The sequence below is a fragment of the Hylobates moloch genome, unplaced genomic scaffold, assembly GCF_009828535.3.
Source record: "Hylobates moloch isolate HMO894 unplaced genomic scaffold, HMol_V3 SCAFFOLD_13, whole genome shotgun sequence".
Lineage (NCBI taxonomy): Eukaryota > Metazoa > Chordata > Mammalia > Primates > Hylobatidae > Hylobates > Hylobates moloch.
The window spans coordinates 31,128,851-31,143,847 of record NW_026652288.1 but is presented as its reverse complement, the minus strand read 5'-3'; the positions used below and the strand labels follow the sequence as shown (position 1 = coordinate 31,143,847).

Genomic DNA, 14,997 nt, shown 5'->3' with positions numbered 1-14,997 from the left:
TGCCGACTCGTTTAGTCAGGAAGGCTAGAAACCACACACAGAGGTGTGGCCCCGCAAAGCCAGACAACTTGAAGAACTCAGGCAGATACTGGGAACTGGAGGACAGATTTGAAGTTTTCCCTCCCATTTTCCTTTTTTTGTTTTAATGTTAAACTTTCATGTTTTTATTACGATTATACCCCAACACGAATAATCATTCCAGTACTGAAATTTGGTTATTCTTAGCTGTGCGATTAGGGCAAAAAACTTAACCTTTCTGTGCCTTAGCTTCTTCATCTATAAACAGAAAAATCATAGCACCTCATAGGGTTGTTATGAGCATTAAATAAGCTAAAATAGGGAAAGTGCTTAGAAGGGTTCCTGACATACCTTAATTTCCTGTGTTTTCTAATGCACACACACACATACACACACACACACACTAGAGTGAATTCAAACTCATTTCATTTGAATTCAGGTAGGTTTTTTGAGAGGGAAAGAAAGACCTAGTTTTGGGCTGACAGTCCAAAGACTACATCTAATCCCATCCCTGGTCTACTGAGTTACCTATTCCCAGACACCTACAGTCACCAGGGAGCATATTATGATTGTGGATATGTCATATATCCTGTGTGTAATGGTGAGAAAACTGCTAAGGCCTGCCCTGGTGATACAACAATGGGCCTACAACTTCAGCTTCTTGTTTCTCTCTAGGCATTGAGATGAAGTTCAAGAATATGCTGTTTCCTATGATTGTCTGCCCAGCCTGGATCCCTGAGCTGAATTCGGTAGAACATGGACCCGACGGTAAGGGGAGGTTCACTCCAAGCTTATGGAGGGGCTGTGAGGCTGAGGATAGGTTACAAGGTGGGTGGCAGGTGTCAGGATGGTCTCCCCACCGGCTCTGGCTGCCCCCTGCTTCTCCTGGGGCCCACCTTGCACAGGGAAAGGTGGGAGGAGACCCCATTCATTGCACAAACATCCATGGTAGGGTGCCAGTGGGCAAGAGGCTGTGGGATCTTCAATCATTTTTCTCAATTCTGGCTACACATTAGAATGCAGGAGTGGGGAGGTGGGGATTGTGCTTGAGTGCTTTTGAAAAGAATTCTAGGACTTCACCTTCAGAGATTCTGATTTTAATGAGTTGAGAACTACTGGTTTAGAGGAAAGAGCATTGGTTGTAGGACCAAGAGGCCCAAGCTTGAGTACTGGCTCTTTTATTAGCTGTGTGGCATTGGTTAAGTCACTCAACCACTCTGGGCCCTAATTTCCTCATCCATGGAAAGCTGTGAGTCCTGATTCAGCCTTGCTCAGGTTTCTGGAAAGCTTCAGAGGAAATGTGCATGAAAGCCTCTTCTGAACTGTGGGAAGAATTTCTGTGATTCCGAATGTGTGTTCCCAGGTATCTCCTTCGGAGCTGCTTGCCCCCTGAGCATTGTGGAAAAAACCCTGGTGGATGCCGTTGCTAAGCTTCCCGCCCAAAAGACAGAGGTGTTCAGAGGGGTCCTGGAGCAGCTGCGTTGGTTTGCTGGGAAGCAAGTCAAGTCTGTGGCGGTGAGTTGCTGTCAGAAGCAAGTGAGGCCCGTAGGACGGAGCTTTCATCTGAAAGCAGGGCAGCCAGACTCTCACTGTGTGGTGCTTAGAGTTGCCTGGGAGGAGCAGTGCTTGTTCAAGTGCAGATTCCTGGGCCCCACCCTCAGAGATTCTGATATATGGGTCTGGTATATAGCCCAGCTCTTCAGGTGCTTCTGATGAAGGTGGTCTGTGGGGTACCCTGGGAAATGCACTCCACGACTCATAGGCTTCATTCTGTGGTTGCAGAGATGAGGCTTCCTGCCTCCCTCCCCCTTCCTGAGCTTGGCTGAGCCAAACAGTAGGTGAATAAGAGATATGCTAGGGAGAAGTCAGAATTGAGAGGGGAATTTCCTTTCAGAGCTATAGGGAGAACCAGAGACAGAGCCCTCCATCAGAGGGAGGAATCCACCTGTTGATTATTCAGTCAGCCTTCAGACAAGTCCCCACACTCCCAGTTTGCAAATGGTGGCATTCAAACACCCTATGCCAATGGAAGCTCTTCACAACACTTTATGGTGTTGGAAGAAAAGCTATCTCTTCCATTTTTAAATTGTTTTTTTTTAAATTAAAACAAAACAGCCTACTCCTATTCCTCCCAGCCCCCACCCCAAGTACCTGTCACTTCTGATTATAGATAAGGAAACATAAACTCAAAAACTCTGCCAAGTTCCCTAGTTCTGCTAAAATCTATTTCCAGGAAGAATTTTATTTTCATTGTGCAACTGATTTTCTTCTTGTTTTCTAATAATAAGAACCCTGTGTCTGATTCTTCTTACACTTTTTTGCCAAGTTACCAGGAAGTTCAGATCCCAGTAGAGCAAATTGTTCAACCTTAAGTCTTCCTCCTCTCTTTCCTTGATCTATATCTTCTATTTTACTAAGTCTATATGGCTCTGTGATAAATCACCTCAATCCTTTCGGGAAAAGGTTGAGTGAAATCATCAATCAAACAAACACACTTAAAGGGGCTTGCCTGCTAAAATTTTAGAGTTGGGATCCAATCTCAAGTGTTCTGATTTCAAATTTTGCGCATTTTTCAGAATGTCGAAGTTCTCACGGTACTGGTATTGTGACTACAGTAGGCACAGGTCCTCAGGGGTCTGCCTGCAGCAGGTGTCACTCGGCTGCCCTGTGTTCAGGAGGCTGCTACGTGAGCAGGGGTTTCCTGGGGTGGGCTCTCACTGCATGCTCTCTGCTTGTTTTAGTCCATTGGAGGGAACATCATCACTGCCAGCCCCATCTCCGACCTCAACCCCCTGTTCATGGCCAGTGGGGCCAAGCTGACACTTGTGTCCAGAGGTGAGCTGTCTGAAGCAGATGTCCAGGAAGAAGGACTTGGGGGAGAAAAGTCTCACCAGATAGGTCATTTTCTGGAGAAACAGAGCTCAAAGTTCAGTGACCCAGCTTTCCCTAAGGTTTGGATCCAGGGAAGCAAGGAGAATGTACCTGGTTTGGGGGACAGGAAAGCTGGACCTTTTTTTGTAGAGAATTCACAGCAGGAACTGCTACCTGCATGCCTTACCTAGTGGGGTACTGCGGCTGGGATGCACTGGCTCACCACAGCCTGCTGTTGTATCTTCAGGAATTCTGTGAGCCATTTGTGAAACACAATTATTAGTAAAAATCAGGCCAAGTGTGGTGGCTTATGCCTGTAATCCCAGCACTTTGAGAGGCTGAGGCTGGAGGATTACTTGAGCTCAGGAGTACAAGACCAGCCAGGTCATCATGGTGAAACCCCATGTCTACTAAAAACACTAAAATTAGCCGGGTGTGGTGGTGTGCACCTTCAATCCCAGCTACTAGAGAGGCTGAGTCAGGAGAATCACTTGAACCTGGGAAGCGGAGGTTGCAGTGAGCCGAGATCTCACCACTGCACTCCAGCCTGGGTGACAGAGTGAGACCCTGTCTCAAAAAATAAAAATAACAATAAATTTGTATAAAATTACAATGAACTAAATTATATTCAAAATAAAAGGAATAAATACTCAAAATTCATCACTTCCTAAGTACTTCATTTTGCTGTTATCAGTGCTCCTTGAGTGATTTGCATCTGTTCCGTCTGTACGGTGGAAATGCTCTACAATTATGTGCTGCTGTGCATCTCTGCCTTGTCAGAGGGTCCCCAAGACCACCCCGGCTCTGATATTCACTGAGAGGATTCAGCATGCCGTCATATTCCTGGCTATGACTTATTATAGCAGGAGGATGCAAAATCAGCAAAGAGAAAAGACACATGGGAGCAAAGTCTGGAGGAACCAGGTCCAACCTTCCAGAGACTTCTCCCAGTGGAGTCACACAGTGCATGCTTAATTCCTCCAGCAATAAGTCGTGACAACACAAGTGATGCCTTGCCTACCAGGAAAGCTTGTTAGAGGCTCAGCGACTGAGGTTTTCTTGGGAGCTCGTCACATAGGCGGCCTCTACTAGCATGTGCCTAAAGTCTAGACTCCCAGAAGGAAAGCAGGGGTTCAGCATAAACTACTGTTTGTACAGAGAATTTAGGCACAGTGAGCTGCTCTATCATGGAGCACTGGGAACCCTTGTGAAGTACAAGTTCCCAAGGGCCAGGCTTGTAAGCAACCCCTACAGAGGAGAGCAGTCCGGGTTGCTGTGCTAACTCTTTCCTGCCCTCCTCCCAGCTTCACATTCGGTGATGCAACTTTGGTGGCCTGAAATTGGCTACTGGAAGTATTTACACCACAGAAATTGGCAAATGCTATAAACCAGGGCTTTTCCCCCAACACAGAACCGGTTGTTATTCACCAGCACACCATTGCTTAAGGATGTTTAAGGATTTCAGATGGAGGATTTGGCCCCAATTGTGCCAGTCATTCCCCCTGACTGTGGGCATTGGAGACCAGCATGAAAAATCCCACTGATGGTTGTCCTTTGCTCCCCATGGGGTTCCCAGCCTTTCCCTCACGTTGGCTCCTCTTCATCTTGCTTCTGTACAGGCACCAGGAGAACTGTCCGGATGGACCACACCTTCTTCCCTGGCTACAGAAAGACCCTGCTGAGCCCGGAGGAGATACTGCTCTCTATAGAGATCCCCTACAGCAGGGAGGTGAGATGTTGGAAGTGGCTCCAGGCTCTGCTCAAATGAATCCTATTGCCAGGCTCTAGACAAAGAGATCAGAATCTGCCTCAGGGACCAACTTGAGCATCTCTCAACCTTTACATTGATGATTTTTCTCTCTGAACTTTGCCTCTATTGAACCAACCATATTCCTTTCTGGACAATGAGAAGTTGCAGGATAGGAGTCCACATGGCATGGACTGTGGAACCAGATAGCTAGAAACTTGGTCCTGAGTGAGCCATTTCACCTTTCTGAGCCCCAATTCCCTCATCTGTAAAATGGGCACCATGTCACTTACTATAGGGTTTATTGTAAGGACTGAAAATAAACAATTCATAAGGTTCCTGGTGATGCCTAGAAGCCAGTGGAGATGACCAGCAGCTAAGAACAGAATTCCAAGAACACATCTAGCTGTCAAGGATTCCTGCCCATGTCAGAGGAAATTTGCTTTCCCGTGGTAAAGAATGTGGGGTTCATGTGCTGCATGAAGAAGCTGCCTGCGGCTCAGACTCTCATACTCTGACCTTAGGCTTGACGAGGTGTTGCTTCACTGACCTCGCTGTGGATTGGTGTGGATGGATTCCTGCTTTATGAGTGGCTCTTCTGGCCTGTTGGGGCAGGTCTGGGCACCACTGGCTGCCTTACTGTTTGTTCCCTGGGCCCTGTGATATCTTGACCTGGTGTAGGTCTTTCCTCTCATAGCAGCTACCAGCTCAGAACACATCCAAAAGGGCCTGTCAGAAAAGGCATCTGGGAGAGGCTTGGGGAGCCGCTGTCAGAGAGAGTGTGAAGGTTTCCCACAGCCGGCGCTTTAGCGAGTGTTCTAAGGCATGTTTTGCCCTTGGTAATTTTGACTTCCTTAATGAGAAAGCTAATTAAATTAGAGCATTTATATCCCTGAGGTGGTTTCGTAATGGTTTTCTAGCTTGTCTGTATAGACCATTTTGAGCAGTGATTCCCAGAGTTTTGAATTTCACAGCTCAGTAAACTTTTTTTTTTTAATTATGAGTGATGAAAGGGGGGAGGAAATAGGTGTAGCTCTATTCAGTTTTTATTTGCCAGGTATGGTCATTAACAAAATACATCCTTCCATAAAAGAAAGGAGATTTTAATACCCAGAATTAGGAAACTCTCAAGAAAGGATGTTGTCAACCTGACACTGACAGTTCACCGTACCCCAGCAAGAATGTCCCCGTGGATGGGCACAGTCCTGGGAGTGAGCACCTGGGACCTCTCTTCCAGAAAATAGGTCAAACTCTGGGCTCAGTGCCCCAGAGCCACACTTGACATCCAAGCTGAGCTAGCTTCGTCATCAAGAGGGGCTCCATGGCTTCTTCAGGGAAAAGCCTGTGGCCATTTGGCGGCCTCAACTGTGGGCCTCATTGTGCTTTTTCCAATAGATCTCCTCTCCCTAAACCTGCTAATTTTGGTGTTCATCAGAATTTGTGGTGCCAGAGTGAGTACAGACCTCAAAAGGAACCTGACACAGAAAGGGCTTGAAGTCAGGTGGCTCTTTCCTGGAAAGTAGTTCATGCTCTCCTCCTATCCTTAAAGAAAGATCCTGGCTCGAACCCAGGAAGGAAAATGTGTTTAAAGCACAAGGGCAGTGATTGTTGCATAGTGTGATAGTGATATTTTCCCTCTTTCTTTCTTTCTTTCTTTCTTTCTTTCTTTCTTTTCTTTCTTTTCTTTCTTTCTCTCTCTTTCTTTTTCTTTCTTTTTTCTTTCTTCTCTTGCTTGCCTTTCTTTCTTTCTCTTTCCTTCCTTCCTTCCTTCCTTCCTTCCTTCTTTCTTTCTTTCTCTTTCTTTCTTTCTTTCTCTCTCTCTCTTTCTTTTTCTTTCTTTCTTTTTTCTTTCTTCTCTTGCTTGCCTTTCTTTCTTTCTTTCTCCTTCCTTCCTTCCTTCCTTTCTTTCTTTCTTTCTTTCTTTCTTTCTTTCTTTCTTTCTTTCTTTCCTCTCTCTCTCTCTTTCTTTCTTTCTTCTCTTTTTTTTGAGACAGAATCTCACTCTGCCTGCTGGCCCACACTGGAGTGCAGTGGCATGATCACGGCTCACTGCGGCCTCAATGTCCCAGGCTCAAGTGATCCTCCCACTTCACCCTCCCAAGTAGCTGAGACCACAGGTGTGCACCACCACACCTGGCTAATTTTTTCTTTTTTTTTGTAGAGATAGGGCCTCACTATGTTGCCTAGGCTGGTCTTGAACATTTGGCTTCAAGTACTCTTCCCGCCTAGGCCTCTGGGATTACAGACGTGAGCCACTGTGCCCGGGTTCTTTCACCAAGATTTCTGAACGATGCCAACAGACTGGTGGGAGAGGCAGGTTAGAGAGGGCACTGTGGAGGCCACAAGCAGAGGATGCCAAAGGCCAAACAGACTCAGTCCCCAGAGAGGCTGGGTGGGCACTGATAGTGGGCACCAGGGTGGGGAAGGTAAGGGGGATGAGGGGTTTCTGAGGAGCTTTGTGAAAGCACCCTTCCTCCCCTGCAGCTGTTGTTCAATGGAGACCACCCAGTTCTACTTTGTCCGTGACCCTCAGCTTTTCTGACTAGCAGGGAGAAATACTGTTTTTTTTTTTTTTTTTTTTTTTTTTCAGCTTCTGGGAATGTTATCTGGAACCTCTCCTAAACAGGTGGTAATCAGTTACGTTTGATCTTTGATTCCTGGGGCCAGCTCACCCACTGATGTGTGATGGTGTTATCCCCTCACCTCACCTCATAGCTCTGTGGTTTGGGTCTGCCATTTGCAGCCCCTGCAGAGCAAGGTGGAAAACAGGCACCTTCCTGTTCTCTTTTAGGGGGAGTATTTCTCAGCATTCAAGCAGGCCTCCCGGAGAGAAGATGACATTGCCAAGGTAACCAGTGGCATGAGAGTTTTATTCAAGCCAGGAACCACAGAGGTAGAGGAGCTGGCCCTTTGCTATGGTGGAATGGCCAACAGAACCATCTCAGCACTCAAGACCACTCAGAGGCAGCTTTCCAAGTAAGAGCTAACAGCAGAATGAAACTGCTGCTAATGTTGCTGCTACTAATAGTATCATTGTTACTGCTGCTGCTACTATGACTACCAATAGTATTACTATTACTGCTACTACTACCATAACTACTGCTACTGCTGTTACTATTGCTACCACTTCTACTTCTACTATAACCACAGTTGCTACTACTATTACCAATACTACTACTGGTATTACTGCTAGGAGTGTTGCCACTGCTATGTTATTACCATTGCTGCTACTACTATTATTACTATTGTTACTATTATTGCAACTATAATTAATATTATGATTGCTACTACTCCAGCTGCTTCTACTACTAGAATTACTACTGTTACTCATTATTGCTATTACTATGACTACTGTTGCTACTACTATCACTGCAGCTATGATCACTGCTGCAATTCCTACTGTCACTGTTATGATTAGTATTATTGCTGTTATTACTATTACTATTGCTACTACTCCTGCTGCCTCTTCTACTACTTATTCTATTAGTACTACTACTACTATTACTGCTGTTATACTAGTATTTTACTAATAACATTACTGCTTCTAATATTATTGCTACTGAAATTACTACTACTACTGTTACTGCTACTACTACTATTACTATTGCTACTAGTATTGCTGCTGCTACTATTACTACTAACAGTAGTATTACTGCTGTTATTGATGCTGCTGGTGCTATGACTGCTACTTTTTGGCATTGATTCTGTTGCTACTATTATTACTACTGTTGCTGTTGATTCTATTACAACTGCTTCTATGACTATTACTACTTCTACTACGACTATCTATATTGTTACCACTACTGCAACTATTATTGCTGTTGCTAGTATTATTACTAGTAGTATTGATGCTGATGCTACTACTACTGCTCTGTTATTTCTACTATTGCTACCACTATGGCAGTGATTAGTACTACTGCTACTACTATTACTATTTCTATGGTTATTATATAACAGAAATTGTACCAAACACTTCACTAGCATTATCCTAGGAAACCCTTACAGCACCCACATAGGATCAATAAAGCTTAACTTGGAGTTTGGTTTCTTGGTTCTAAAATTCCTGGCTTTGTCATTTACCAAATAGGTAACATAAGTCAAGTTTCTTAACCTCCCTGTGCCTCAGTTTTCTCATTGGTAAATGGGTGTAGGAATTTTCCTTACTATATTTTAAAATTTAAATTAAAAGTGAGAATTCATATACAACACTTAAGATGTTGCCTGGCATATTGTGAAGACTTGATAGATTTTAACTGTTATTATTTTGGTGGTCTTTTAAAATTGTATCTATTTTTAAAGATCAGGAAACAGAGGCTCGATGAGGTTAAGTTGCCTAAAGTCACCCAACTCTAAGTATCCAAGCCAAATTTTGAACTAAGCTTTGTACACCTCCGAGGCCCTGGGCATACAGCTGTACACAAAGGGGTCTGGAGGGCTGGGCAGGAGCGCTGTCCCACGCCCTGCTCTCTGGCAGGCTCTGGAAGGAGGAGCTGCTGCAGGACGTGTGTGCAGGACTGGCAGAGGAGCTACATCTGCCTCCTGATGCCCCTGGTGGCATGGTGGACTTCCGGCGCACCCTCACCCTCAGCTTCTTCTTCAAGTTCTACCTGACAGTCCTTCAGAAGCTGGGCCAAGAGAACCTGGAAGACGTGAGTGGGGCCTGGCCAGGCACAGGCTCTCTGTAGCATGTTTGGGGATATAAGAAGTTGGTCTGGGTAGTAAACTTGCTCCTCTCCTCTGGATATCTGAGGGCAGAATAGCAGGGACCAGGGTCACAGCACAAGAATCACGGAAATGGGAGTGACCAGCTGGCTTAGAGGCAGCTGGGCTGGGCTTTGGGGACACAGGTTCTTGCCCTGTAATCTCAGCTACTTGGGAAGCTGAGGCAGGAGAATCGCTTGAACTTGGGAGGTGGAGGTTGCAGTGAGCTGAGATCATGCCATTGCACTCCAGCCTGGGCTACAAGAGCGAAACTCTGTCTCAAAAAAAAAAAAAAAAAAAAAAAGAAAGAGAGAAAAAAAAGGGAATGCAGAGTGTGATGAGTACGTAGGGTGGAATGGGAATGTCAGGTGGGGCTGCAATAGCCAGGAGGCTGTGGAATGCATAGGATGTGCCCTCAAGAGAGAGTGCAGGGTGAGGTGGGGCCCCACTCCTGAGATTTGTTCACCAAGATTTATTTTGCGCCTGTCCTACGCCAGGTTGCATGAGGTGCTAGGGGGCAGCTCAGTGTCAGGGAGAACATGGACAATAAAGGCCGCACTTGGGAGACAACTGCGGAGGTGGAGTGTGGAAGGATACCAAAGCGGAGAAGATGTCACTGATGCAGGGATAGCAGAGATAAATCCCTCTTAAAAAAAAAAAAACTTTAAAAATACAGGATTGGATAAAGAAAACCTAAAATTACTCTTACTCGCAAATCCCAGAGAAAACCACTGCTAAGTATTTTGGTTATTTTCTCTGATCTTTTTTCCTGAATTTATCTGTCCATCTATCTGTCATACTGTTTGTCTTCCCCATCTCTCTCTCTGTTTCTGTCTGTCCTTCCATCCATCTATCAATATCTGTCATCTTCCTATCTTTTGATGTGGATATATTATTTTCTAAGTAGACTTGGGACCACGCTGCATATAGAGCTTTAAATCCCTCTGTGCTTCCATTGGGATTATATTGTGAACATTTTCTGTATCACTGAATGCTTCCCATGGAATTGAGGAGGGCAGGGAAGGTTTTTCCAGGAAGGCTGGAGGAGAAGGATATTCCCAACAGAGACAGCAGCAGGCATAAATGCAAGAAGGAGGGAAAGAGTTTGGGGTGTTGGAGAAAGTACAGACCATTCAGCCTACAGGGCACACTGGGGGGCTAGCAGTGAAGCTGAGGCTGCTCTTTAATTCTGAGCTCTCGGAGCCCACGTTTGGATGCTGAGAGATCCGGCCAGCACTCAAAGGGGGCATGAAGTAAAGAGACAAGGGGATCAGTTATCAGTTTGGTCATTTTTATGGACAACCAAGGAAGGGATCAGTGACTGAAATATAATCCTGATCACCTCTGTTATCTTGTCTCCACAGAAGTGTGGTAAACTGGACCCCACTTTCGCCAGTGCAACTTTACTCTTTCAGAAAGACCCCCCAGCCAATGTCCAGCTCTTCCAAGTGAGTACAGTCAGTGTATGGCTAATATCAGGGGACTTTGCAGGCCACGAGTTGGCTAGTGGCTGACCATCGGCTAATGACTAACTTGAATTGTATATAGGTGCATAAAGCTCCTTACTCTTGTGCGTAAATATCCAGTGAAGAAAATGGGAACCTTATAGATGTTAATGTCACTATTTCTCCCTTGTTTGCCTAAATTTCTCTCTTTGGGATTAAACTCTTAGCTGCATCTCTTCCTTACAAATTTTTTTTTTACGTGATGGATAATGTGCAAAGCCAGAAGTCTTCTTGAGCATGCTAAAACAAACAAACAAACAAACAAACAAACAAACAAACCATCTATCTACTCCAGCTTTTTGAGAGGTGCTACATAAAGGGTCAGCAAACTTTTCCTGAAAACATTTTAGATTTTGTGGGCCAGATTGTTTCTATTGCAACTTCTCAACTCTGTCATTGTAGCACAAAAGCAGCCACAGGCAAAACAGGAATGAATGATTGTGTTGCCTTCCAATAAAACTTCATTTATAAAAACAGGCAGTGGGCCTGTGTTGGCCCCCAGGCCACAGTTTACTGCCCCTGCACACTGGAGTGTAGTTGTCCCAAGCATGAACTCTGGTGCTTGACTGCCTGAATTTGTATCCACACTCTGCCATTTCAAAATTGTGCAACCTTGAACAACTTATTTATCCTCTTGTGTGCCTCTTAAGCAAGTTAATTATACCCACCTGCAAATGTGGATAATCACATACCTGTTTCATAAGATGGTTTTGAGGATTAAACGTGTTAATAAAAGTAAATTGCTTAGATGGTCCCTGGGATATGGTGAAACACTCAATGAACATTAGCCATTGTTATGATTACTTTGTAAAACAAAAACAGAACTTTATTATAAAATCAATAATTTAAAACATTTTAGAAAATACAGAAAAGCATAAAGAAGAAAATAAAAATCACCAACAATTCTACCTCCAAGAGCAAATTATTATTATATTTTTGTTTAATTCTTTTCATTATTTCTATGCGTATATGGACATATATATACTATATTTATAGCATATATTATCTTTTCCTACATAATTTGAATTATCGTCAAACACAAACACAAATGTTTTGTGTCATGTTTTTATGCTTGCATGAACAATCTTTCTAATTAAAGTTCTTCAAAAGTATGTTTTAATGGTTGCATACTATTGTGTTATATGGGGCTGAATAATTTATTTACCCAATCCCCAATTAGTGGAAATGTAGGTTCTTCTTTTTCTTGTTGTTCTTTTGTATAACAACACTAGGACCACCCTTGCCATCACTTATGCACCTTCCTGTTCCCTTTGCCCCAAGCCCCTCTGAATTCTTTATTCTTACCCCTCGGTGTGCTTTGCCATGTAGCCTGAAGCTCACCAGTGTCCCCTGGGCCTGTAGAGGGGCAGTGTCCTTGGCAGCTCACCCTGATTGATGACCCTGTCATTCCAGGAGGTGCCCAAGGGTCAGTCTGAGGAGGACATGGTGGGCCGGCCCCTGCCCCACCTGGCAGCGAACATGCAGGCCTCTGGTGAGGCCGTGTACTGTGACGATATTCCTCGCTACGAGAATGAGCTGTCTCTCCGGCTGGTCACCAGCACCCGGGCCCACGCCAAGATCAAGTGAGTGTCACCGCCAGGAGGAGCTGGTGGAATGCTGTGAGGGGGCCACTGGCAGTACCCAGGAGACTTCTCTCACCCTGCTAGGCCATGGAGATGCAAAGATAATGAGGTGCCTCCAGGACCTCCCAGGCTAGAGAGAGGGGAAGACCTTATAGGCAGGTCCTATTATTATCTCTCTGTTCCAGATGAGGAAACTAAGGCACAAGCAGGGTATGTTACTTGCCCCAGGCCACACAGTTGGTAAGTGGCAGAGTTGGAATTTGAAGCCAAGCAACGTGAGCAACTATGTTGTGCTGCCTCAGGATGTTCAAGCCAGAGAGCATGAACTTCACTTCCTGGTGGGCGTTAGACACATAGCCTGCTGAGCAGATCAGCTAGGAAAAGCCCTTCCTTGGGCCCACTGCGTGGACTAGGAATCAGGTTTCCTTGTCATTGGTCTTTTCTCTGCTGCTGCTCCTAGTTTGGAGACGGGCTCCCTCCAGGAATGGTGAACCAGGCACAGCTGAAATCCAACAGATAAATAAACTTGTCCAGGTCCCTGAAAACAAAAAAACGTGTTTAAGTTCCTATGGTTTCCAGCTATAGGATACATTCTTTCCCTTTTGTTCCTTGTCCTGAGCCCATATTGACAATACCATAACCCACATTGTCTACACTCAAATCACCTCCATCCAAGCAATGTGTGAATGGATGGAAGAGGATGAGGGGGTTGACATTGTCATAACTGCAACAATTGGGGCCTTCCCGGGCTGCACACACTTGGAAGTGGGTGTGGCAGGACAGAGCTTAACCCTCCTAACTTTCAGTTCCAATAATCCCAGTCACGCTGCTTTCTGGCTTAGTGACTTTGGACAAACTACCTAACTTCCTTGAGTTTGAGTTTCCCCAAACATAAAATGGGAATTAGGATAAGTACTTTCAGGGTTTCTTGTGAGGATTAAGCATTTGGAAGATGGTTAGTACTTCAGGGCAGTTTCCATACCTTTCCCTGAAATGTGTTGCCCTATTTCCCTGTGGGGGCATGTGCCAGTGTGATGAGTACATAGTTGAGACTGTTATCCTTGATCATATATTCAGGCATTCTCCCTTTGAGGTTCATCGATTAAACCTCCCTTTGAGGTTGCCTAATTATGGTAGGATGCCCTGTCGTGCTGGGATAGCACCATGAATGTGGGGAGAGAAATCCAGCTTTATGAAGCTGTTCAGGGCCATTGGATCAATGGCACAGCAGGGCTCCACGTGCTGATTTTGGAAGGGAGTTAGGTGAGATGCGTGCGTGAGCCAGAGCTCTTCAAAGTAAGTGCTGTTTGTTCTGATATGGCTTGCTTGTACTTGGAGACCAGACAGGGCATCATGTAAGGTCCAAAGAGGCCTGGCCTGCCTTATTCACTTTATTTATTTTTAAATGTAGACAGGATCTTGCTATGTTGCCCAGGCTGGTCTTAAACTCCTGGGCTCAAGTGATCCTCCCACCTTGACCTGCCAAGGTGCTGGGATTAAAGGTGTGAGTCACTGTGCCTGGATGGCTTATTCACTTTATAACCCCAGCAACATTCAGCATAGTGGCCTGAACATGGTGAGGATTTAATTGACATTTGCAGAATAGAATATAATTGAATTAGAATCTAATAGAAAAGAAGCAGAGAATTGAGGAATTAGGATAGAGCCAAGCCAATCAAAATAAGAACAGGGTTGTCCAACCAGGTGATGGGTCCCCTGCTCCAGCCTGCTGCCCTGGCCCCTCACACCACTCATTCTTGCAGGTCCATAGATACATCAGAAGCTAAGAAGGTGCCAGGGTTTGTTTGTTTCATTTCCGCTGATGATGTTCCTGGGAGTAACATAACTGGAATTTGTAATGATGAGATGGTCTTTGCGAAGGAGAAGGTAGGTCTTGGATTTTTTTTATATGAAGTAAATTGAATAAGTATTGAAGTTTTAATTTGTGTACATTGCTCCAGACTCCTGATCTGGAAAGGTTATACATTTGCATGGATTGTGGCCATCATCCAGTCGGCCCATATTCAGGACAATCCAAAAAGGGATAGAATATGTTATTTGTTTATTGAATTGATGGCTGCTGTTCGTACACGGTAGGATGTCTCTGTGCCAAAGTGGCAGTAAAACAAGGCTGGTGATTGCTTTTGAACTAACAATTGGGTTCTTAAGGGACAACAGTAAGCTCCTTAATTAAAATAAAATAAGAATACATTTAATAAACAGTTAGTTAGAAATCACGATACCACCACTACATGAATTGGTAATTCACTTACATGAAAGTTTATCTATTGATTTCAACTATATGGAATTCTGCAACAACAAACAAAATTTTTCAAATGTTTAAGGCAGCTGCTACGAAAGTCCTTATATTTTACTCATAGGATAGTTCTTGACAGTCATTTTGTAATTCCAATGGACATCAAATGTTGCAAATTAGACATGAATGGGTATTCTGAAGAGTGAATTCATCTTCTTATTGATGTAAAAGTGAGGGAGAGAACAAAAAACTAAAAATATGAGAACAAGGACTCCATGAGGAGAGCATTTCATAGAAGAACAAATTGCTTTACAT

General features: G+C 44.5%; 1 protein-coding gene across 1 annotated transcript in view; it reads left to right on the top strand.

The window, feature by feature from the left end:
- Positions 1-14,997, top strand: part of XDH (xanthine dehydrogenase) — a 79,599-nt gene that overhangs the window by 30,392 nt on the left and 34,210 nt on the right. Inside the window, exons 10-18 of the mRNA XM_032172121.2 lie at positions 694-786; positions 1,382-1,533; positions 2,760-2,853; positions 4,509-4,618; positions 7,428-7,612; positions 9,111-9,285; positions 10,702-10,785; positions 12,256-12,425; positions 14,189-14,312. Of these exons, the coding sequence (XP_032028012.1) occupies positions 694-786; positions 1,382-1,533; positions 2,760-2,853; positions 4,509-4,618; positions 7,428-7,612; positions 9,111-9,285; positions 10,702-10,785; positions 12,256-12,425; positions 14,189-14,312 (1,187 nt within the window). The remainder of the gene's footprint in view (positions 1-693; positions 787-1,381; positions 1,534-2,759; positions 2,854-4,508; positions 4,619-7,427; positions 7,613-9,110; positions 9,286-10,701; positions 10,786-12,255; positions 12,426-14,188; positions 14,313-14,997) is intronic.